The 24824-nt window shown below is 31.4% G+C and overlaps 2 protein-coding genes across 11 annotated transcripts in view; one reads left to right on the forward strand and one right to left on the reverse strand.

Moving 5' to 3' along the window:
* The first annotated feature begins 110 nt into the window (after positions 1–110).
* Positions 111–5366, forward strand: LOC148273531 (uncharacterized). Of its 4 annotated transcripts, none has more exons than XM_088238588.1 (7): positions 111–237; positions 768–962; positions 2748–2852; positions 3051–3306; positions 3878–4005; positions 4103–4297; positions 4380–5364. In XM_088238588.1, the coding sequence occupies exons 1-7, from the start codon at positions 217–219 to the stop codon at positions 5250–5252; spliced, it is 1773 nt and encodes a 590-aa protein (XP_088094714.1). In that variant the 5' UTR covers positions 111–216; the 3' UTR covers positions 5253–5364. The 4 variants fall into 4 exon arrangements, with proteins under 4 accessions (XP_088094714.1, XP_088094717.1, XP_088094716.1 ...); XM_088238589.1 differs by having other exon boundaries at positions 168–305; positions 4380–5366; XM_088238591.1 differs by lacking the exons at positions 4103–4297; positions 4380–5364 and having other exon boundaries at positions 3839–4005.
* Positions 5281–24824, reverse strand: part of Pvr (PDGF- and VEGF-receptor related) — a 48710-nt gene continuing 29166 nt past the window's right edge. Inside the window, exons 4-23 of one of the 7 annotated variants that reach the window (XM_088238584.1) lie at positions 21363–21498; positions 20194–20345; positions 19749–19938; positions 19524–19647; positions 17117–17310; positions 16430–16593; positions 15627–15924; positions 15078–15239; positions 14089–14219; positions 13819–13999; positions 13212–13463; positions 12886–13110; positions 11700–11868; positions 11281–11384; positions 9767–9936; positions 9409–9531; positions 8723–8895; positions 8344–8488; positions 7329–7524; positions 5281–7249 (exon numbers count right to left, since the gene is read on the reverse strand). In XM_088238584.1, coding sequence (XP_088094710.1) covers positions 6750–7249; positions 7329–7524; positions 8344–8488; positions 8723–8895; positions 9409–9531; positions 9767–9936; positions 11281–11384; positions 11700–11868; positions 12886–13110; positions 13212–13463; positions 13819–13999; positions 14089–14219; positions 15078–15239; positions 15627–15924; positions 16430–16593; positions 17117–17310; positions 19524–19647; positions 19749–19938; positions 20194–20345; positions 21363–21498 — 3789 coding nt within the window. In that variant the 3' untranslated portion in view covers positions 5281–6749. Of the gene's footprint in view, positions 7250–7328; positions 7525–8343; positions 8489–8722; positions 8896–9408; positions 9532–9766; positions 9937–11280; positions 11421–11699; positions 11869–12885; positions 13111–13211; positions 13464–13818; positions 14000–14088; positions 14220–15077; positions 15240–15626; positions 15925–16429; positions 16594–17116; positions 17311–19523; positions 19648–19748; positions 19939–20193; positions 20346–21362; positions 21499–23355; positions 23528–24824 lie in introns of all 7 variants that reach the window. The other 6 variants (XM_088238582.1, XM_088238583.1, XM_088238581.1 and 3 more) reach the window with 6 other exon arrangements.

Genomic DNA, 24824 nt, shown 5'->3' on the forward strand with positions numbered 1-24824 from the left:
AATTACTGAAACTTTGTGGGTAGGTATTATATATCACGAAAAATGTATGTTTTTTTAAATCACTAAACTCTAATAAGAGGGTACCTAAATAATGCATTGCAAAAATCAACAAAAAACAAATGAAATCATTAGTTGGAGAAATCAGTTTTAGTTTTGGATGTTTTAAATTCAGAAATACAAACAAGTATAAAAATACATACATTTAAATATTTAGAAATGGCTCGAAAAAGTGCAATTGTAAGCCCTGAAATTCTTCATTATTTATTTGAGTGTATATAAATTATTTAAATATTCACCATGTGGTGGTAAGCATGTTTGCCTATCATGCAAGAGTTTCGTTTTAGATTCCCGACAAGGTTGATAGGCTCCGTAAATATTTGAACTTCCACAAGACATAAGCTCTATAAATATCTGAACTTCTGTATTCTTATCTCAAAAATGGTCTCCATCACTTTAGATTTTTTTTTCATTTGTAAACTTTTATTACACTGCAACATTAATTTCATACGATTGGAGTCTAAATAATAAGACTATGCTTTACGTTTTGCTTTTGTTTAATAAATTATCAAGATATGATGCGATTGGTGGACCAATACCTACTAGATCCTTTAGTCGGTGGTGGGTGGACTAATGTAGTGCTATTGACACTATTTGGTGTGGATGAGGGAATAATAAAATGAGATACTTCATAAAGTATTCTTAAATAGTGCACCATACTCCATTTTTAGAATGTTGATCCCAAATCATTTAAAATTTAATCAATTTAGGATCCCGAGGAATTGGAAAGGATGAAATTCCGGGCTATGTGTAGATTCCGTGCTATTGGAAGGATGGCCATGGTAAATGCAGGATGGATGCTAAGCGATGCAATATCTGCTAATATTAAAGAAGAAAATGTTAGAAAAAGTATTTTTCAGAAATATTTAGAGATGTCTAAAAGGAAACAAATTTTAACCTTCGAGGCAAGTATTTAAAAAATATAAATTAATAATTTTTGTATTCAGTGACTTACTTTTTCCTTTTTCCTACTTTTGTACCTGGTGGTTTATTTGTATTTATTGAATTAGCTTGATAAGTTACAATATAACATAAATTTACTCACTAGTAAAACCTCAGAGTAGTAATTTGCTTAGTTAAGCCCTTTAGCTCTTTTGCATAGAGCAAAGGCATACTAAATTTTCAGGTTTGTTTTGTATTGTATTTATTTGAGATAGTTGTACAAATAAAATTGTACAGCTAGTTATACCTTAACAAATAAACAATATATTTATATATATATATATATAGATCAATTTAAAAACAAAACATTGTTATAAAATCCAGATGCTTTCCGATGACTTTCTACCCATATGGATGTTTGTTTTTAACAAAAGTCACCGCCTTCCCACGAAACGATGCTGTAGACCCAGCATCCCTTATCTTTTTTGGCATCTCATTAAACATCTTAAGTCCTTTATGATACCGAAATCAGCAAATGTGTAACGGACGGTTTCGATTTCTGCTTGCAATTCTCGACCTGAGTACATATGACCTGTTGTGTTGCTATGCTTTGTGGTGTTAATCATAAAATGGTTTTTGTCCGTATGAGCGACTATTAGGCAGTGGTGTGTTATTATTCTAAGAGTATAGCACTGTATTGATTTAATAATTAAAATAAATAAACCTAACTTAAATTTATCTATTATTCTACAAAACACATTATTTATCTCTAATGACAACAAAGCATTTTGTTTGGAAAGTGGATTTTACCAGCTTCCGTGAGACTCTCTGGCAATTTTCATTAAACATATTCAAACCTGTATATGTTTCGAGTTCCAGTCAGTCCCATCTTATAAAACCTGTAATTGCCTCCATTTCTCGTTCTATACTTTTAGAAATCCTTATAAGCATAATTTTAATACCTTCCAACATGTGCCCAGGAAGCAGTCCGTTTTCCTTTTAAATGAAAGTCGGATTATTGAACATATTTTTTTTTTAATATCCAGGATATTGAATTAATCTATGAATTTAACTTTGGTGTATTGACCACACTTTAATGCTACTCTTGATGCCCTGTACTGTGTAACTTGATTTTTTTTCAATTGCATAATGGCACATATGAACTTTTCACTATGCCTTTGTAAACCGGCCACCAACTTTAATTGGTAGCTAGTTAAAAAACGTAAATTGAAACAGCACTGTAAATATTTATAAGTATCAAGTGTATTGATATCATACCCTATATAAACCGGGTTGTGCTCCTGTGGCTAGTGTCCAGGACTCATGGATCTAAGGTCCAAGGTTCGAACCCTGCTCTACCTACTTGATTCCCATTTCTCAATAGTTAGTTATTTACAACACGTTTGTAAAAATGTTTGAGTAAATCATAAGAATGCAATTTTTAAATACATGTACAATTATTTATTTTATTTTTTAAAATATATAAAACATAAAAAAACCTATGTTCTCACTGGGGTAACCCGTGCCGATGACACTTTACAATATATAACAATATTTGCTATGGAAATAAAAAAGAGTGATACTTAAATCTGATTATGTAAAAAAAAGATTTAATTTTATAATAAAGATAAATTGAGGCACTGTTTATTCCAATTATTTTTAGATTTAAGTATCACGTGTCTTTTATTTCTTCAACAAATTATAATGAACTCTTCCACCAAGAACTTTTACCAGCAAAGTCGAATGTATTGTTTTATTATATAAAAATATGTAATAACTTTCCAATACCACAAATTTATTATTTCTAGGATAAAGCGTTACTTAATCATCCCATTTCTTGGAGATCAGAGGAAGAAAAAAAACATTTGTACAGAATAATTGGTGGGTTAAAATGTTTTCGAAGCTATCCAAAGGTAAGGTACAAATTTGTAGAGTACTTTTGCCTTATTTTCAGTAGCCAGGCTCTTTAAAGACCTGGGTTTGGAGGGCGAGTACTAATTTACGGAGATCTGTCAAAATAGATATACAGGTCGCGGTGACTTCAGAAACTTATATAGGAATATGCCTTGTTTCTGAAGTAATATATTAATTTAATTTCTTGTACTTTTCAGAGAGTTCGTCGATACTTAGCAGCCGTATCGTACTTTAAATACTATGGTCCCAACAGAGTCATAATTCGTGAAGGTCACATGCCGAAGGCAATGTACTTTGTTATTAGCGGCATATTGTTACAAACTCAGAGAACCTTTGATATTGTAACCCAGCAGTGGGAAAATACTGATTCTGGAAAGTTGATCACTGGAGATGTATTCGGACATGATTCATTACTGCATGACATTCCAAGAGTCAAAACATGCACAACATTTAGTAAGCTACACGTTTTTTACTGAGCGATATGAGTTATTAACCTTTTTTGCTCAAATGATCTTTGAATTCTTTTTTTGACAAAAAAATATATAATTTTATCGCTTACTTGCATATAATAAACATATCGGGTGTTGAACACTTATTTTGTCCATTTTTTTTCAAATAAAGAGAACACGAGTCTACAGTCATTTAAAATATTTGAATTTATGAAATAATCAATGCCCAGATTTGATTCCCGATTTTATTAACTAAATATTATTTATTTACCACTAATTATAAATTTTGTTAATAAAAATGATCGTTTTTATTTTGTGTAATGTATGATGCTAAGTTTGAAGTTTCACTATTTAATGGAATGCCCTATGCATCAGAAGTTTACTTACAACTAAAAATAAAAATCAAATTTGTACTGAATATAGTTAAGTTTTATGGACCCTTCTTTAGGTACCTAAGTACATCAGATATGTAAGAGAGCAGGATAATATGTAGTGCTGTTATTGATCAAACATTTGGTAATAATAAGTCATAATAGCCAATCGCTAATATGACTCAGTTATTTAAATCTGGATAGCTGGATGTGAACTTCTATGTATCATGAAGGAAGATTTTAAGAATGTTTTACAATCTACAATACAGAGCCAATGGGATGAGATACACGCTGCCATGTCTAGGTTCACTTATTTTTCCACATTTAGCGAGGTAAGAGAAACTGGATAGTCAATTACTTTGCGATAACAAATTTGTAGATCTTTCAAATTGTTATAACACAAAAGTTATAAATATTTTTTCATTTTAGATTGCAATTCGTGAAGGGTGTATGTTGGCTAAGATGAAGTCATATAAAGCGGATGAAACCATACTTGGTGATGGAAAAGGAGTACCAAATTTCGTTTATTTCATCCTTTCTGGGCAATGCACGATTATTGAAACACTCTTTGTGACAGTGAAAAAACAAGGCAGGCGTACATTTTATAGTTTATACAATCAAAAGGTCAGCGCACAGTAAATTAATAATGAATACATATAGGTATTTTTTCTGCTAAAAAAATATGGTTTTCAAATTTACTTTATAGGAATTTGTAGCTCCGGGAGAAACAAGATTGATAGTTTCCACAAAAGTTGAACCCAACAATACAGAAACACCCAAAAATACAGAAACATCCAAAAATGACATAGAAGAAACTAAAAACGATACTGATGAAACTAAAAATAATGCAGAAGAACCTAGACTTTATGAAAATGTTGAAGCTTCACCAAGTTCAAAAAATGTTGAGGCTGAAGAACTTCACATTGACCAGAAAAAATCAAATGAAAAAGTAATAGGCAGCAGCTCTAGAACATCTGTTAATCAAAGACATATTTCTATAAATATTATGAAAAATGAAACACATAAGTATGATAATAAACCTACAAAAATAATTGCAGATGATTGGGATAAGGCTTCCATTTTATCAACAAGATCAAGGTCTACAGACTCTTCCAAAGATTCCATGTCAAATATTTCTATTAAACAGTTTTCTATTAGATCTCTAGAAAATCTTCCGAAGAATGTGCGCGTGTTCTTTATGCAGGTTTGTCTTATGAATGCAGGGGGATGTTTTGGTCTTGGAGAAACTATGAAAAATAGACGGATTAACGCTATTGGCGAAGTCCACTGTCTACTTTTACCTCGACACTGGCTTTGGCAATGGAATCCTGCCAATATCTGGTCGAGAATCAAGCACTTTTTGGATCGAAAAATTCCAACAACTGAAAAAGTTTTTGAAGAATTTGAACTTAATCGCCGATGGAATGATTACAAGGATAGCATTATAAAAGAAGTGTTCCAAAACAAGAAAGCTGTCAACCCAACATGCATACATGATGTTCCTTATTCCATAAGGATTGATCAAAATTATGATTTAGATGTTTGCACTAGAAAACAAAAAACGAAACACAGACATTAAATATTTAAAAAAAATAAAAACAAGTACAAAATATACATTTGAACTTTATTTTGTACACATCGATAAAGTTATTTTCAAGCACATTTTATACAATTACACTTTGGTATGAATTTAATATTTCATTTGTGTTAAATTCAATTTGTTATTTCTTAATGTAAGTGCATAAAGAAGGTACGGACGCATTACAGCCTAAACTAACAATATATTTCTAATATGGCATCATTGAAGTAAGCTTTATACAGCAAGACATGCAAATTTAGGTACATAATAACTATCTACTGTACAATCTCTGCAATTTGCAACTAGTATATATTCTCAATTGTCCTCTTTTAGCTAAATATATAATGTTACAAAAGTTAACATTATATATCTAGGTATTTAATGTAATACATTTAAATTTTTTATGTAATACACACCAAACTTTTGTACATTTAGAAAAATAAAAAACAACGGTTAGGACACTTTTTCAAATTTATACTCAAAATGCTCAACTGAATAAATATATTAATGAGAGTAACATAATATTGTCATATATATTTTTTTATTGTATTTAGGAAGGCCAACTGACATGAATTATTTATAAATCAAATTGTGGCCGACGTAACGCTAGAATATGAATGAAATAATAAGATAGGGACCCTGTGCTCATAAGCGTTGAAATCACTCCCCAAATCGAAGACATTTATGTTCTACGCAAGGGAGTGATCACGCGGCACTGGTAAAATCTAGAATAAAAATTAATTTATATTTATTGTAATGTTGTTTTCTGTAGAGCGGTCAACAGCGAAATGATTTCGCACAAACTTGAACTTTAATCTAATGGCTCATACAGTACCGGGCCAAAAAAACATCTGCTCTTTCACCTGAAGGATACTATGCTAGGATTGAAGGGATTGTTGTAGGGTAGGGTTATCTATATCACAGAAGAAATAGTAGTTTTAGGTTTATGGTAAAACTGTGCTGGTATGATTTTGTTAAATAAGGAGGACCTCGAGGTGGCTTTTGTACCATCGGCGTGAATTTATGCAATAGTTTGCAAGTGAATTTATAGTAGGGTTGAACTTTAAAATCACATTTTAGTAACTTGATTTACCTACTGATGTTAAATAACTAATCTGTCAGGATTGTTAAAATATTTTGGAATATCAGAAAATACAATAAAATTAATTTCATTGGTTCATAAAAAAGTGCCCTAAATTACTTATTTTTTAAAATTATGAACTATTTACATAGAACTTTTACGCAGAAAAATTACTATCCCAAATTCCTACTAGTTCAAGGTACATACTGAGTTAATTTTCAATAATAAATTTAAAACTAAAAATCAAATAAAAAATCAAAACATTTGACCAAGTAAGCAGCAAAGTAAACTAATTGAAATATATTATAAGAGTGCAAAATAACATCCAACAACATTTCATCAATATAGATAATGTAAAAAAGAAGGTGTATGTAGGTACTAAAAGAAATCACAGTTTGTGTCCACATGTTTATAGTCTACACCACCGTACTTGTGGGCACATTATTGTACATATGTGGCAATTTATTGTTTCCACTCATTGTTACATAACTAGGATTGGTAAATGCACTTGGAGATATTTTAGTATCTAAACTATCACTAAAACCACTGTCTTTTTGCGACATATTCACATAATTGTCATTGGAGACCATTAGGTTATCTTTGGGCTCTTCGGTGTTGGGAATTTTAAACATAGGTTGATATGTTGGATTGGCAAAACTCGTTACGTCTGCCAATGTGGGGCTGTGTACAGATCTTGGCGAGGCTGGGTTAGATTCACCTAAATCTGAATCTGAACCAGGCCGTTGGGGCTTGTTATCAACTGTCAACATCGGCATAAGTTCTATTGGCTTATCTTTACCATCATCTAGATGATTTTTATTTCTTTTGTGCGTATGAGATGTGAAATCGAATAATGGCACTTCTTTTGTAATGACACCATTTTTAGCAGGGCTCATGCACAAATATCCTTCGGTATCTGTAAGAAAGTATATTTATAGGTAAAATTGTCAAAATATTACATTTCTCAAATTTTATATTTTTTTGTAAACCATTACCTGTATCATCGGGAGAAAGCGGGTTGACTCTAGTAGGACCACCAAATGGGTCGTTAACATAGTCGTGTTTGGCTGTAGCAGAAACGAGATTCCCATAATCAGGTGAACTCATCATAGCCAAGTAATCACTTTCACCTCTCTCGGCTATCCATCTACTGTTCATATCCACATAAGGATCGTTGAGGTCTATGTAGTGCTGCAAAAAAACATATTAGATATTACAAGTCAATCTTATTGATTATTTATTTAATATATTAAAATAAAATCACTTTGTTTCTATGTACCATTTATATTTTAATAATTTGACAACCAACTAGTTTCGGCAATACTATGCCTTCTTCAGGTGATTTTGTGATCAACGTGATTTTATTTTAATATATTAAATAATAATGTTCCACAAAGTAAGTGCTTCAAACATCAAAAAGATTATTTATGTATTTATTAACACCCAAAAGGCTTTTACATATACAGAGGTTATAAACAATTTACTAGTTTCTAGTATTTACATAAAAACACATGAAAATACTAGAAACTAAAAATACTGATCAAAAAATTGTAAGAATAATTGGCTCGTGAAGTTTGATAAAGTTATGACAAATATATCTATTTTTTGGTCATCAGTGTATTTGTTCCCAAGAGAGTGAATTCTCGGGAACAGAGAATTAATCTGCCGATTGGACTTATAAACATTAATATATCTAAAGTGCTGTATGTATGTAAATATGATGCCTCATTGGCCTTTTAGGCACATTGAAATAGATACATTTGACCAAATCAGGAAGATCAAAAAGATTATTTATAACTTTATTAAAAAAAAACCATATCAGATATTTATTTTCCTATCACCAATTTTAAGTAAATTTAATGTATTTAAGAGAATATTATAGTTTATATTTTTTCACGGTAAATGCAATTTAAAATTTATGAACGGGAGAAATTTATGCTGGATTTAAAATTTTTTTTTACATTATTATCATTCTATGCATTAGGAAAATGATTAATTTAAATGACTTACTTTTTTGACACTATCCTCTAGTAAATAACCAAGTCTTTCAGCCAGGTCAGTGAAGCTAGGGCGTTGGATAGGTCTTGCTCTCCAGCACTCCAACATTGTTTGATAAATATGTTTATTAGCATATTGGGGTTTCTCCATCCGATATCTGTAATTAATAAACAATAATTAAATATTTTATAAACAACATATAAAGAAATATGCAGTTTTAGCGAGCATCCAGAACTGAGAAGGGGTTAGAAAATATCGAAGATACATACATATTAGAATTCAAATCAAAATCAACATTCTAAATAAAAATGTGTTAATGATAATTTTCATCTAATTGTAAAAAAAAGAATCAAAAATCCTTATTCAAAACAAAGATATTGTGAATTTTTACCCCTCAATGATTCGGTTGTAAAACTTTTCATCTGCCTCCATACCAGGATATGGTGTACTCGCTAATGAAAATAGTTCCCACAGAACTATACCATAAGACCAGACATCAGACTGCGTAGAGAATACCCTATCTCTTATGGACTCAATTGCCATCCATTTTACGGGAAGTGGACCCTGAAAATAATTTATAATTACAAATAAAAATATTACAAAATAAGGCATTGTACTTTTCTAATTAGCAGGTCTAAATTATGTCTTTTGATTTTGTCTTATTTAAAGGAATAAAAATATTTATTGCATCTTCATGAAAAAAAATCAACTAAATGACATTTAAAAAAAACATCATCAGTTGATGTTTGGGCATAATAATCTAATACCATATTATATTATGCACATTGTTCATTGATTTTATGATAACAGTATACCTAACGGACGTTACTTATTGACGGACATCACTTATTGACGGTGCAATGACGATATATAAATCTGACATTGAAAATCAAGATGATAATATTGGTAGTCGAAAGCTATTTTTATGGTTTCAAATAATATATTATAAGTATAAGCAGGCTTCTTATAAGCAATGGCTTATAAAATAATTAAATGTAATTAAAAATAAAACAAACAGCATTTTTGAGTACCAGTTTTTAATTTGTTTTTTATTTATTAAAAAAAATATTTACTCACATCCCCCTTCTTTTTGTAATTATCACTTTTGTACATGCTCTTAGCTAATCCAAAATCACATATTTTTACAATATTGTTTTCAGCCAACAATATATTTCTTGCAGCTAAATCTCCATGCAGCACCTACAGATAAACATTTAAATAAATAAAACATAAAGATCTACAAAATTCAGCTAAGAAAAAAAATATACAATTTAAAAAAAAACTGTTATGTAATTTTTGTGTAAGCGGAAACATAGAATTAAATTGTTTCAGTCGTAATTGGAACAGAAAAATGATAATAATTACGCGAAATATGAATATCCTTATAGGATGTTTCAGGCTCAGATGTGGATTGGAGGTGAAAGAGAAGTGATACCTTTCTGTTGGCTAGATACTCCATGCCTCTCGCTACTTGAAAAGACCAGCAAAGAAGGTCTTGGGTAGAAATGGGCCGAACATCTCTGTTGTAGTTATAGTCACCTCGGTAGTTTGATCTCCACTCAGGTTGGACACTTCCGCTACTTACAACAACACCATCTGTGTCTCCTAAATGAATTCAAACATAAAATAAAATTAAATGTTAACAAAACTAAATATATGAATATAGGAAACAAAAGAATAGAAATTACACCATCAATTGTAATAGAAAATGAAAAACTTAATGAAGTCACTGAAATTAAATATTTAGGTGTAATGTTGGATTCAAAACTTACATTTCACCAAAACGCTAAGATGGTAATAAATAAGATTGCAAAAAAAATATCAATTTTGGGAAGGATCAGAAGATTTATTGATAAGGACTCCTGCAAAACTATTTACAAAGCAATTATTGAACCACACGTTAACTACTGTAGTAGCATTTTATTTTTATCAAACAAAGAAAACATAGATAAACTAACTGTATTACAAAATAAAGCCTTTAGAATCATTTTGAAAAAAAACAGATATACGAGGGTAAAGTCGATGGTAAATGAAATGAAATTATTAACATATAAACAAAGAATATTTTACAATACAATGATATTTGTTCATAAAATTATAAACTCTAATAAAAAAACAGAATTTTGGAAAAAAATTGATCGGAACCAGCATGAACACAATCACAATACTAGAGAAAAGAACAAAATTAGACTTCCATTTAGAAAAAAGGCAAAGTCACAAAATTCAATTTTATTTAAAGCAATTAAAAAGTATTACGAAATGGAAAAAAATATTTATGAAGAAAAAAACATATCAAAATTTAAAATAATGGTCAAGACATATGTGATAAACAATTTATAAATTAAATATATTTGCAATGTTATTATTAGAACACACATAACAATATGTATGATATGTGTGCCCTATTTTAAGATTTAAATAAAAAAAAATAAAAAAAATATACAAAACTATACCGTAATTTAATTAATAATAGCCTTAATAACTTTTCTTATAGATATGAAGAATATAAATTTATAATTGAAAAAAATATATCTGTGAATGTGGATATGAAATGAAATTATATTTAAAATTAACCACATTATTTTACGTATCTTTAATAACAATTGACTTAAATATTTCTGACTAAATAAATGTTCAAAATATAAAACATTATATAAACAATATTTTGTTATAGCACACCTTCACAACTCTAATATAGGGGTAGATAAAATAATTTCTAGTCTAGTTATATAAATAAATAATGGTGATTTTCTCACTAGAAATTATAACCGTGACATAAGGTAGTCACATGTTTAAACACTATAAATGTATATTTATAAAGTAGTGAATTTTAATTTAATCACAGGGTAAGGTACTATTTTAGAATAAAAAATCAAACTAAGCATAATATTTAAACTTCTAAAATGACACAAATATGATTAAGCAATAATGAAATAGTATGATATTTACCATTGGGTACCATAGATATGACCGTGTTATTAGTGTCAAGTCCCGGAGAATGAAGCCCCCCTGTGTTGTGGCCAGATTCTCTGAAATCATCCTTGGTAGTTCCACTGTGTAAAAGGGGAAGTGCTGAATACTTATTTCCACTTTAATTTAGTTCCAAGTGAGCCACCAAGCCAAGACACCAAAACCAGAACAGTTAGTATTAAAACACATTGTTAATAAACATTTAAAGCCTTATTGCTAACCTATCACACTGTTATTTTCTCACTTAGGTATTATTATGTATACATTTTATCATAAATCACAAAATAATGAACAAATAAATAAAATATGAAGTGTGTTTAAATTCAATTTGAATATAAATTATATTAAAAGATTCTTATTATATTTTTTCCAACTATAGTATACTGATAAATTTATACCTTTTATCACTGCTCACAGAATAAGCTCTATTAATCATATCACAGCCAATAGTAGGATCTATAATATCTGTGCTGTGGTCGACTTGATCGATAAAATTTCCCCTGTGTCTCAAGAGGTAGTTATGGATATTGCCAAAACGACAATATTCTACAATAACTAACAGTTCTCCTGAAATAAAACATGTATTTAATAAAAAATAAATCCATCGATAAGATGCATATTTGAGTCAAATTTTGGTCCTGTGATAATGTAAGGGACTCACAGATCAGAGTCCTAAAGTTCGAACCCCGCTTTATCATAATGCTGTAGAGAAAAATTTGCGAATATTTGAAAATGGCTCCAAAATACAAATATTTGGGTAAATCACAAGAATGAAAATATTTATTCAAGATTCAAAAAATGCCAGAAGATAATTGTTCAGGATGCGAATATTGAGTATAGAATGTAAAGATAAATAAAGAGAAAAATATAATTAAATGCAGCTAGGAACCCCGGTATTTGTACGACCTGAGTGCTAGGCTCCCAATAAAGATAAATGATTCGCTTTCGAGAATGGCCTCAGTAATACCAGGGCAAATATAGCCAGAGAAAACTTATCATTGCTAAAAATTCATGTAAATATGTAATGTATGGAAATAAAGCCCTAAAAAGGTCCATTGTCTTATATTTGTCATGTTGCGCGCGTCGTGATTACTGGCGAAATAGCCCGTACGGGCGGGGTGTGCCTCTATTTACGTGATCTGCGGCCGGCAGTGTGCGGCTAGAGGAGGGGGGGGGGGTAAGCTACCCCCCCACTCTAGGCCGGCCGGCGCAGGTGGTACGACTAGCCTGTGGAGTTCAACGCGCGCCGCTTTATAAGGCATGTATTTTGTGTTATTAAATCAGTTGAGTTCCTAACTCTGAACAGTTCACGTGTTTTATTGAGTTCTCCGTCCTGTTTGCCTTCCTGCACTTCGCTCTTTGCTCCGTCCTGCCAGCTGACTGCCTTCGCCTCTCTACACCACTCGGACTGGATGGAAAGTCCTTTTCAAGGCTATTGAGGTTGACTCAGTCGGCGCAGTTGTGCCGCGTACGTTACAATAATGAATAAAAAGGGTCGGTCAGGCAGAGGCAAAGAAACCCATAATAGCTGATATGATAAAAGTAAAAGAATGTGTTTAGTAAAACAAAATTGAAAATAATTACGTTTTGTAAGATTTTTAGTGCACGCTCCAAGTAAATTGACAACATTGAGATGTTTTCCAAGATGAATCATGATTTTGAGTTCTGATGCAAGGGCTTTAATAAATGTTGAATCCGCAGTTTTTTTCACCATTTTAACAGCCACAACAGTTGACTCTTCTCCCTCAACAAGATTATGAGCTACAGCCTTCATAACAACGCCAAAGGCGCCAGATCCGAGTTGTTTTCCTGAAAATAAAATTTTTCATTACAAATTACATTACAATTTTTTTGTATGTTCCTAGTAATGGTAAATGAGAGCAATTAAGTATTTTTTTATGCGTTCTTACCCAGTTTTAGCATATCCCTTGGAAATTCCCATTTCTTGTCATATGGTAATAATTCAGCTTGTTCATCGACACCTAGTTCTGGATTGAGACATTCAGTCGCACCTTCCTCAAAGTGTAAAAGTCCTGCTATGGAAAGTTCTTTTCGTATTTGCTTCTCTTTCATAATTCGCCAAATCAAAATTCCCACCAGGATAACGAAAATTATTCCCAATGCTATTAGCATTCCAATGAGAATAGATTTATTTTCTCCATCTGCAAAAACAACATTAAACATTATCGTAATTTAAATAAATAATAATTGAATTATTATCATAAAAACAAAATAGTATATTAATTCCGATGATAGCTAGGCCATCATTTGGATGAAAACAATAACTTTTCAGGAGAGCTCATTAAATTTACGTTTGTGATAATTTTGAATAATTGAATATATTTTTGGAATAAAGTAAACTTCATGTGAAGTTTTAAAAAGTTGTGTCTATAATCATAACTTTGAAAAATCTTTTAGCTGCCCTGAATAGTTTACGTAGCTACCATCAATAATATACTTTTATTGCCTCGCTCGAATTAAGTTAAGAAAGACAAAGGAAAAATAACATGAACTCACTAGCTATTGAGATTACGGCATACTGAGCAGTAGAAGCCACTCGGCTACTGGCTACACATTTGTATTTTCCTTTATCTTCTTCTTTGATATATTTGAATACCAATCGACTTCCATTGTCCGTTATATTTATTCTCGCATCTTTGTCATAAGGCAATTTATTATAAAGGAGTTGCACATCATCCTAGAAATAAAAATAATATGTAAATGTTAATGAATTTTATTGTTATGTAATTTATAATTGAAGAAGGAAATAGAAAATTGACCACCTACTTTATACCATTTGATAATGGGTACAGGAGTACCTTTAGCGCGGCAATAGAAGTTGACATTAGGAACACCAAGAACCACTTCAATCTCTGAGTTATTCATATTTGTTGAGAATATTGATGGGGCTTCAACATCTAAAATATAAAATAAATAATATTATAATAGTTGTATAAATTACATACTATGTACCGTGTACTGTCCGGTCCGCCCATAGATTAGATGGAACCACAATCAGCATCTACTAAAATCAGTCATAAACAGCAAATATTTAAAAACTATTTTGTTGTTAATTAGAACGATCTGCGATTAGTTTGATATTCATTGATCATTAACTCCTAAAACATTGCGACAAACCCCACGCGCAACCTTTCCCCTGCGCAGTTTCACACGAACTAGAGACAGAAGTAAAAATCGTCTTCCCCGTCTAAATTTGGAATAGGGAATTGCATAACTCCATTGATTCCTTTAAGGCGGGCGCTTGGTACTAAATTCAAAGTCAGGCAATGGGCAAATTTAGTTCTTTGGAAACCATACGGAAGCAGTTTGACCAAACCAATCCACGTCTATTTAACATATATTGCCAGTGTTTTATAACAAATTATGCACTAAAATTAGTTGACATGATGGTATTATGATATCTAGCATTAAAACATAACTCTTTTATTCTGAAATTATAGCATAAAATCGTTAGTTTATACTAAACTACATAACAAATTATGAACTATGTAAGTAGTAGGTAACATTTTTACCTACTGACAGCTGCTTTAATCGAAAATATCACTGCACGTCCTCGCTGTGTACATATTTATAAAGATATAGTTTTTCTGTGGCGTAGTGGTTATTAGATTTGATCACCATTCATAAGGTTTCACGTTCAATAGCAAAATTCCCAACATGAGATATTTATTAAGATGGGTATTTTTGAATTGCAATGTTATATAGTACCACATATTGGTGTACTATAACTTTTACTCAAAACAATTTTTAATTACCTTGGACACTTAGGTTGATCTGTTGTTCTTCAACTTCAGTACTTCCATCTAATTCAATATGGGCACGACAAGAATATTGACTTGCATGAAGTTTAGATATTTGAGGAATGGACAGTATCACTTGATATGAATACTCAGTTTTCTGACGTATAACAGATACTCCTAGATTGAAAAATACAAAATAAGTTCAACAAATGGTATAAAGCATATAAACATTCATCAAAATGACTTTTGAAAACAGACTAGTTGAGGAAGATAATAATGTTTTAAGAAAATATTACACTTTTTTAATAAAACAATTTAAATAAATACAGGCTTCATTAAAAAATCTGAATTTAAATAGAAAGGATTTTTTTAGATCAACTATGTTTATCTCCTTCCAGAGAGGAGTTCACTTAAAAAACAGTTTTTTTTTTTTTAATTTAAAAAAATTATAAAGAAATGTCGAGATTCGAGAAGTCGAAAGAATGAAATTATTAAACTGGCAATGAAATGCCAATATGTAATACATAATATAAAATATTCTATATTTGTTTTTTAATAATTTACCGTCAAAGGTTCCATCCTCAATGACTGTTCCTTCTGGAAGTTTGGACCACATCATAACACCCGTGTAGTGGCTATATACTGAAGCCGCACATGTTATGTTTACATTATCTCCCACCGCAATTGGATTAATATTAGCAAATGTTCCAAATCCATCTTCAACATCAGAAACATAAAAGACAGAGGTAGAGTTTGCCTTTCCACCTGAATTCTCACCGGCGCATGTCAGGTAACCTGTTTGATTTACAAACATTGTCACAATTGATGTTATCATATAGCCTTCGGATTCCCGAGTCTCAGCCTGAAAATAGTTTTGGGTTAGTACTGAATGCAAACAACTAATAAGTAATGAGCGTCGCAGAATAAGAAGAATGTTGTGCATTAAACACGCAAAAATGATAGAAAGCTTTGATCTTTTTAGGTCATGTGTCGATTTGAACGAGGCTAAGTGTAACAAGACAAATAAAGTTCAAATTTATTTATATTTTTTATTGTTTGAAAATATATCATTACATTAGAACTAATTTTTATACAGAAAAATGCATCATATTCTTAGGAGTTACATAACTCGCTGGGATATGATGTCAATGTTCTGATCATTTAAAAAAAAAGTTATTGACCTAATTAAGTCACTACTTCAAAAAATATACAGAAATAATGTATTTTCTGCATTAATTTAATATTACACAACTCCCCAAGTCTCTGTCCTAATAAATTTGAATATTCAAACAAAACAGAATGAGTTTTAAAGGCATGAAATTTATTTTGCGAACAACTATCAAAAGGTAACAATAGTACCTACTTACCGGAGTAATTTCTTGCTGTAAATCATCGCAAACAGATCCATTACTACAGGATTGAAAGTACCAAGTTACTTTTGGCAAAGGATATCCCGATACACGGCACAGGACACTCGATCTTGTTCCGTAAAGATAAAACTTTTTGGAATCCAATTCTACAGTTGGTTTCGCTAAAAACAAAAATTTTCTTTCAAATAATGTTATTTCTTTAACTTGATATAGTGCCCTAAGAAAAATGTATTAACAACTGGTCCCCCATTTCTTATCAAGTAATTTTTATACAATAGAGGCATGGGAATTCTTGTTTTTTGGCATCAGTACCTTTATAACATTATTAAATAAAATGTTGCATACCTTTTTCACAAATACATAGTTATGGTAAAAACCAAATCCTAAGCGTATAGATTCTTACTGCCTAACTCCTGCATAGCAAGTAATGCTAAATCAGATCTATTTATAGACTTTTATAATGCCATTAATTATTGGAATTTGATTTCATTGATATTCATTTAATTTTTCCTTGTTTTCTTATTGTGTCGAGTGAATAAAAACAACATGATTTACAGGCATTTACATATAGGAAAGCAATAATTTCGTAATAAAATAATACTATTTGGTGGATAAATAAAAATTATACTAACTAGAATGTGTAAAAAAGTAGAATGAAATTTTGAGAATAGTAATTAATGTTACCTGTGACAATTAATGTGAGATTCAAATACTTGGTTTCATATTCATTGGAGACTTTAAGTTGGTAGATGCCACTATCAGCTAGGGTTGCTTTATTAATTCTTATGCATGTATCTTTGTGGGATGACTTTACTTCGAATTTAGTGGAATGTGAATCAGACCATCCGGCGATAATTTCATTGTTGTGGTTATCAAACCTAAAATAATGGTAGTTGTGGGTAAATTAGTAGCGTGCATCATTATTTAAAAGGGTTAATGTTAATAACATATTGCGAATACTTTTTAAGGAAAAACTAATGTTTTGTCATTTTTGTGATAAACCTCAATTATTTGTTAGTGCATACAACTATTATAATATACCTTGCTGACCACACGGAAACATTCTTTTTAAGAAATTCACTGTTGGCATTTTGTAAAAGGAAATTGGTATGCTTAATTACTATACGATGACTTAATTGTTTTTTTTAAATTTATATTTACACATCATTGGATATAGGTACTGATAAAACCATCTAAATGACAAAATTCTGAGAAAATAAGTTGAAAGTGCAGTTATATGTAATTTTTTGAGCTATATACACTAATAAAACCCTCTAAATCCTCCGAGGTTTAGTTTCAAAGATAGCATGTATTTAAAAACCCAATAAAAGTACATTAAAAATACATATTTTCTGGTGAAAACCCTTACTTCTATTTACCAGATATTTTTTTTGGATGTTCATTAAATGCCGGCATTTAATTTAATGGCTATCGGACATTTAGCAAAAGTGTTGAAAGCAACGTTTAATGAAAAGGGTGAACGCCGCATAGCCTCTTTAATTTTAATACTACAATAATAATTGTTTTAATTTCAAATCTGCAAATTTTTGGTAATGTGTAGTTAAATTAGGTTAGCATAGGTTGTGTTAAGTTTGAAAATACAAAAAAAAAACTTAACTTAATCCAACCATCCTAACCTAACGTGGTGGTTTTTAGTTCAGCCATTTCCAAAGAGCTAGTTTTCAAGCAGCCAAAATGTTGAATGTTGAGCTATCTTAATTTATTCAACGAATGTCCTACCCATTCAATTGAATACCAGCATTTAATGAACAGCCTAGCCGTTCAATTGAGTGGCTGATTTAACAATTTAGTAGTGACATACACAACTACATGTTTCAATGCATTTTTGGTCAGAATAATAATAAAACAGGTTCTTGTCAATTTCATACCTTAAATTAACATATTAGATGGCTTCAATGGTAATAACCATATATAAGAACTAACTGACTGTAACGGAGAAACATTCAAGGGATTGAATATATTGGCGGCGGAAAGGAAAAAGTTACTAAGCGACATAATTTTTTTATAAATTAAAATAATATCTTTAATTGGCTCTTCTTTGAAGTTGCTGTATGTCGCTTAGTAACTATTTCCTTTCCACCTTTAATATGTATTTTAATATTGTCGAGTTTCTGGCTCAAGTTGGTAATTGTAAATTTTCAAAAAAATTTAATTCTCTATAACTCATGTGAGTCGAGGTCCTGTAAAAATACCAAGACAAAAAATTACACACTGCGAGGCGACTTGACCTTCCTTTGGGAGGGTCCGATGTTTTGCAGGGTACCCGCTGGCACAGCGAGGGTTCAAACTGTGCAACTCGGTTATAAGCTTAGATTATACCCTGTCTGCGTAATCTATAAGTGTGAAAGCACTACAATTAATGATATGAATCATACACGTATAAAACATGTGAATCGAGGTCCTGTAAAAATACCAAGACAAGATAACTGGCTCAAATAATCTTTGTTTAAAAACATAATTAAAATATAATTTTTTTTATAAACACAAAAAATTATATTTTATAGTATGAAAATTGCGGTTTTATTTGACGGTTGATTTGGGATGAGCCTTCAACTTTGATAGTGCAATATCTTACAACTAGTCAAATGTTAGTTTCCAACTTATTCCCGAAGCTAAATAGTTACCAGAATAATGAGTATGTCTAAATATTTAATAAAACTAAGCCATAAAATACTTCTTCTTCTCTTAGTTCCCTGTCAGGTATCCCCAACGTTGGCAATCACTCTGGCATAAGTCTCTCTGTCCTGTGCTGCCCGGAAAATCTGCTCCACAGTCCTGAAGCCAGTCCAGTCTCGTATATTTCGCAGCCAGGACATCTGTCTTCTTCCAGCCCCTCTGTGACCCTCAATCTTGCCTTTCAAAATTGAATGAAGCAAGTGGTACTTTTCTCCACGCATTATATGCCCCAGATACGAAATTTTACAAACTTTTATGGTGGTTAAGAGTTCTCTGAGTTCTCTGAGTTCTCTGTTCTTCTGAGTTTGTTATCAAAATAAACATAATATAAATTATGATGGAATAATACAAACGAGTATTTTTTTAAAGCAAGTTTGTTTCATAAAATATTTACCATGTAATTTGAGGAAGAGGAAAGGCATTCACCAAAATAATCCATTGAACAGTTTTACCAGTCTTGGCTTGAATCTCATAAATACCAGCATCCTCTCTGAGGTTGATAAACGATTTCCCCTTTTCTGTAAACAAAAGAAATTCCATGTAAGAATCGGCGCTAGAGAACATGTACATTAATTATTATAATGAAGAAGTTGTATTGTATTAGTTGAGTTGTATTTACCGAGAACTGTTATTAGTTTCTTTTCATCATTAGTGTTTTCGTTAGCGTCTATAATTTCACATTTGTAATGTCCACTATCCTTTTTTGTAACATTTGTGATTCTGAGAGTACTTTTTCCAATTTTTTGGGGTATGTTGTTAGAACCCACGGTTTTTTCTGTTGTTGTGTTAGAAACGTGCACTCTTTCTTGCTGAAAATATGTTTTTGAAATATTCATATGAGAACAATGCTGGGTAGGTTTCCTTGCATAAAAATCCATTCGAAATAAAAAATAATAAAATTGTTTACTATTTACTGTACCCTAATTTGTTAAACATTAAAAAAGTACTGATTTATATTTTTTCACTACTGAATATTAATTTCTGTAATGACCTTTTACAAAAACCAAAGCATGAATTATTTATTGGAACTAAAGAGTTTCACATTTTAAGGAATTTCATCTTACATTAATTTCTTTATCTGGGTAAGTCCATTTGAGGTGAAATGGAATGCCAGGATCAACTCGTACATAACAATCCAGAATCAATTCTCCCCCCAAGACAGCATTTCCATTGAAAGAATCACTTATTTGAGGCTTTGGCACAGAAACAGAGTGGGCTATATGGACACACAATAATAATATTTTAACATTCATTGAAAACTTACGCGGTCACTCAACTGACAAAGGCAGTATATGAAAAGAGTTGTGATTTATAATTATTGTAAAAGTATGATTTATAATTTGGCACTGTGAACAGTGTTCGATTCTCCATACATGTTTTTGTTTTTGTGTAATGTAACTAAATAGATCAAATTTTAGTTAAATATTGTGGCATCTAAATTATGATAATGAAGAAATACCACTTTTGGATGAATTTGTTTACAATTCAGAATTTACTCTTAATTTGATCAAATTCAATCAAAAAATTAGATTAAAACCTTTTTATTTTTTAATAGCTTTATTTATGAATTGTCTAGGTATATTCAGTACATTGAATATGGAAAACAAATTATGCATATTTTAAACAAATATTTGATATATTAGAGTAATAATACGCCACCGGCTAATAGAGTCCCTCATATAGTTAAAAACCATTTTATGATCATCAACTACGAAGTTAGCTACAGCTAACAGTAATACAACGGGTCGTATGTACTCAGGTCGAGAATTGCAAGCGCAAACCGAAACCGTCTGTGACACATTTGTTGTTAAACAAACCAAAAATTTGGAATGCTTTTACTCTATGCAACAGAGTTAATATGGCTTCTCTTTAAGCCGGGCAGAATTATCACTCTAAGTTTGATATACTACTACAAAATGGAATGATGCCAATATCAAGCAAAAGTATAGTTAAAAAGCACTTAACAGTATAACATCAAAGCCAAACCACACACATGCATAGTATATTCTCGATGGTATGTACTATAATAATGAAACCATAAATAAAATAAAATAGATGAAAGTGGAAGAAATTGGTGATATTAATGTTTAAATAAATTTCACACACAGAAATAGTTTGTAGAAGAAGAAAAAGTAAGTACGATAAATATTTTGTTAACCTTGAACCCATCAAACCAGAAGAAAAGACCAGATCCAAGCAGCATATCGCAAAATGATTAACAGTACTTACTTACAAATAATATTCAAATAAATATCGTGTTCAGTGCTAATATTTTGCCGAGTTGCTACACATTGGAAATAATTATCTGTGACACTTTGTACGTCCAACTTAAATCCTTTTCGTGGGTCAAAATTAATATTGTCCGTTACCTGGAAATTTTTACATATCATATTGTCTTTGCTTTAAATAATAAGAAAACCATCCATACATTTGCACTGAAAGTTGCTGGTTTCAAAACAAATTATATTTTGCATTAGTTTATATGCTGCGTAATACCAATGGTTATGAAGTCAATTAATAATACCTACCCATACTGTTTTTCATAAGTTTTAGTTTCAGTGATGTAATAAAATAGTGTTTATTAGCAAAAATAAATCAGTACAGCTTACAAAACAATAAAACATGAATAATATTATAGTAAATCACAGTTTGAAAAACTGTTATAACGATATTAAATACTGCAAGCTAAAAATTTACTAGCAAACTTCACTAGAACACTAGGAATAAAGATGACACAGAGGACACACTAAAATTGTGAAGTATAAATAATTTGAATTTTTTATTAGTTTCAAAATAAACAGTGGAAAATAACCATTTGAAAAAAACTCTCATTATATTAACACCAGCATTCATAGGCGCCCGCAGAAAATTTTCTAGGGGGGGTCAAAATATTTTTAGTAATGTTTTAATGTAGTTTGAATTTACTGTAGCGTATTTGTATGGTGAACGAACGGACAGGACACTGCAGTAATGAAGGGCATAATAAAGCAACATTTTTTTTACTAACACGATATATGTATATAACAAAAAATATTGCATCATAAATTGAAAATAAAGTTTATTCTTTAAACAAAAACTGGAGTCGTCTGTTATCGTTATCAAACATATCTACAATTTTGTCCATAAAGCCTTTTATGTTGCAGCTCACTTTGTCTCTGTATACGCTTAAAATGCACAATCCAGACAGACTTTCATCTGACATTGTAGATCTAAGACATGTTTTTACACGACGTAATGTGCTGAACGATCGATCCACCGTACATGTTGTTGCTGGTAATGTTAGCAAAACTAGTAAGGCATACCTGACACTCGGATAAAACTTTGTAAAAGGTAACGAGTCGATGAAATCTTGGCTACTTTTGTATTCTCGTGTTTTCCAAAAATCAAACCAACTCAAAGCTTCAGTTTCAAAATTATCAATGTGGTATACCTGATTAATAGTAGACATTATATCCTTAAACTGTTGACGATTCAGTTTGCACAATTTTAAAGGATGTAGCAATCCCTATCCCTGAAATAGTTATCGGAATCACCTCGGTGAAGTTTTACTACCCTGAGCAGGTTTTGAACTTGCAGTTAGACTTCTGGAAGATCAACTTGAACAGCTTGAAGAGCCTGAGTAACTGGTTCCAGTATGGCAGAGTACTGCGAAATAATATTGAGGCAAAATAAAAACGTGCTGGACTTATGTACAGCCTGTCGTGAATTTCCTCTTGTATGCAATGAAAATTCTTCCAGTTATAATAATAAATATATTCTTCCAGTTATATAATAATAATAAAAGTAATAAATATCTTCAAATTTGACAAATCTGGCCAACGTTCTGTCTCTCCACACTTTCTTTATGCTAACACAAAGTGATTTAAAATGGAAGTAACATTATTTGCCTATTTTCAATCAATCCAGGGGGGGGGGGGGGGGGGCAAGTGATCCCCCTTGCCCCATCCTGCGGGCGCCCATGCCAGCATTTCATAATTTTTTAAACAAGTTATAAGTTCTATATAATATACATAAAGGGCTTATTTAAAGGTAAAAAGCAATGTATAAGAGAACGAAAAGTACATTAATAAAAATTGTACCAATTTTTTATGAATGTTTAGAAGTTTAAGAGCGTTAAATTTTTAAATATCACAAAATCACAGTACTTTTCAGAGGTATTATTAATTATATTACGCATTTTAAATTCCCCGTTAAGCGTCAATGCAAATGTTGGATGAGAAACATACGCATAATTGACATCCAGAACATGTTGGTCTCCTTTAAGCCGTCCCGAGTAAATATGCACTCGTGCATCGAAGTGGAATCGCTCATCTCAAGTTCTGGCAAATTGAACCCATGGCGCTTGTCGTATGTCACAACTCTTCCGTTTAGTTTATCCAGGCTTTGATTAGGTATCACCTATACAGTGGACCAAGATTTCATGTAATATGCAATGTGAGCCATATAGGCAAATCGTCACCAGTTATAAATTTCTCAAAGATTTTTAAAAGTCGGTTAAGCTAGCATTAATACATGCATAATTCAGATATTCTGAGTGAATTCGGTCTATTTATCCCTGATAATCTTCGACGAAGGCAACACAGGTTGTTCTACCTACCACGATGCAGAACCAACCTGCCAATGGTTATGCCGGTAGGTAGAGCAATTGTGTTATTCAATCGTATCGCCTCAGGTGTCGATATATTTCATGACAGTGGGATTTCTCTTAGGAAGGCAATTTCCAAATTGTAATATGTATGTTCATATTACTTCATTTTCTTCTTCTATTTTCTATTTAAACAATCTGATATGTATTGTGGCTTCAATACCCACAATACATAGCCACAAACTTTCCCAATGACTTTAAAACTTGGAGCGCAGTTTATTGAGCAAGTTCATCGATATAAATATTTAGGATGCTGGCTGAATGATAAATGGGATCACTCGCAAGAGATCAAAGTCAGAATAGAGGTGGCGCGAGACTGCTTTTTCAGAATGCGTGACCTTCTTTGCAGTAGAGACTTTAATTTGGACCCCCGAATGCGCATTACTCGATGTTACGTCTTCTCAGTACTTTTTTACGGCGTCGAAACGTGGACACTCACCCAAAACACTTCAAAACAGATTGAAGCCTTTGAAATGTGGTGCTACAGGAGGAAATTAAAAATCTCCTGGGTGGATAGAGTCCGAAACGATGATGTTCTCCGACGGATGGAAAAAGATAAAAAGGTACTGAAGACCATAAAGAAAAGAAAACTCGAGTACTTTGGGCATGTGATGAGAGGCGAAAAATATAAAATTTTACAAGTCATTCTACAGGGAAGGATTGAAGGGAGACGCAGTGCAGGTAGAAGGCGCATCTCTTGGTTTAAGAACTTGCGCGACTGGTTCCATTGCAGCACTCAGTCCTTGTTCAGGGCAGCTGCCAATAAAGTAAGAATCGCAATGATGATTTCCAACCTCCATCGGGGAGAGGAACCATAAGAAGAAGAAGTTATGTATTGAGAATGAATTGGATGCTGTGTAATGTTCTCAATGTAAATAAAATATAAAATAAAAAAATAAAATAAAATGAAAAAATAGAGACACTGATGTGCAATTAGACATTTGTTAACAAAGTTGATACAAAATTACTATTTTGTTCTGATTGAGATCTGATTACATGTTATTTTAGGGATATTATAACACGATTTTATATTTAGTCAATTTATATATA

Source organism: Micrasema longulum, unplaced genomic scaffold, assembly GCF_059751315.1.
Source record: "Micrasema longulum isolate JH-2025_06_02 unplaced genomic scaffold, ASM5975131v1 h1tg001921l, whole genome shotgun sequence".
NCBI lineage: Eukaryota > Metazoa > Arthropoda > Insecta > Trichoptera > Brachycentridae > Micrasema > Micrasema longulum.

Excerpts from the sequence above, each read along its gene's own strand:
- LOC148273531 (XM_088238588.1), top strand. The coding sequence starts at position 217 with ATGGCTCGAAAAAGTGCAATT. Across the intron at positions 3,307-3,877 it reads CAAAACATGCACAACATTTA|CTGGATGTGAACTTCTATGT; the intron begins GTAAGCTACACG and ends AAATCTGGATAG. Across the intron at positions 4,298-4,379 it reads ATAGTTTATACAATCAAAAG|GAATTTGTAGCTCCGGGAGA; the intron begins GTCAGCGCACAG and ends TTTACTTTATAG.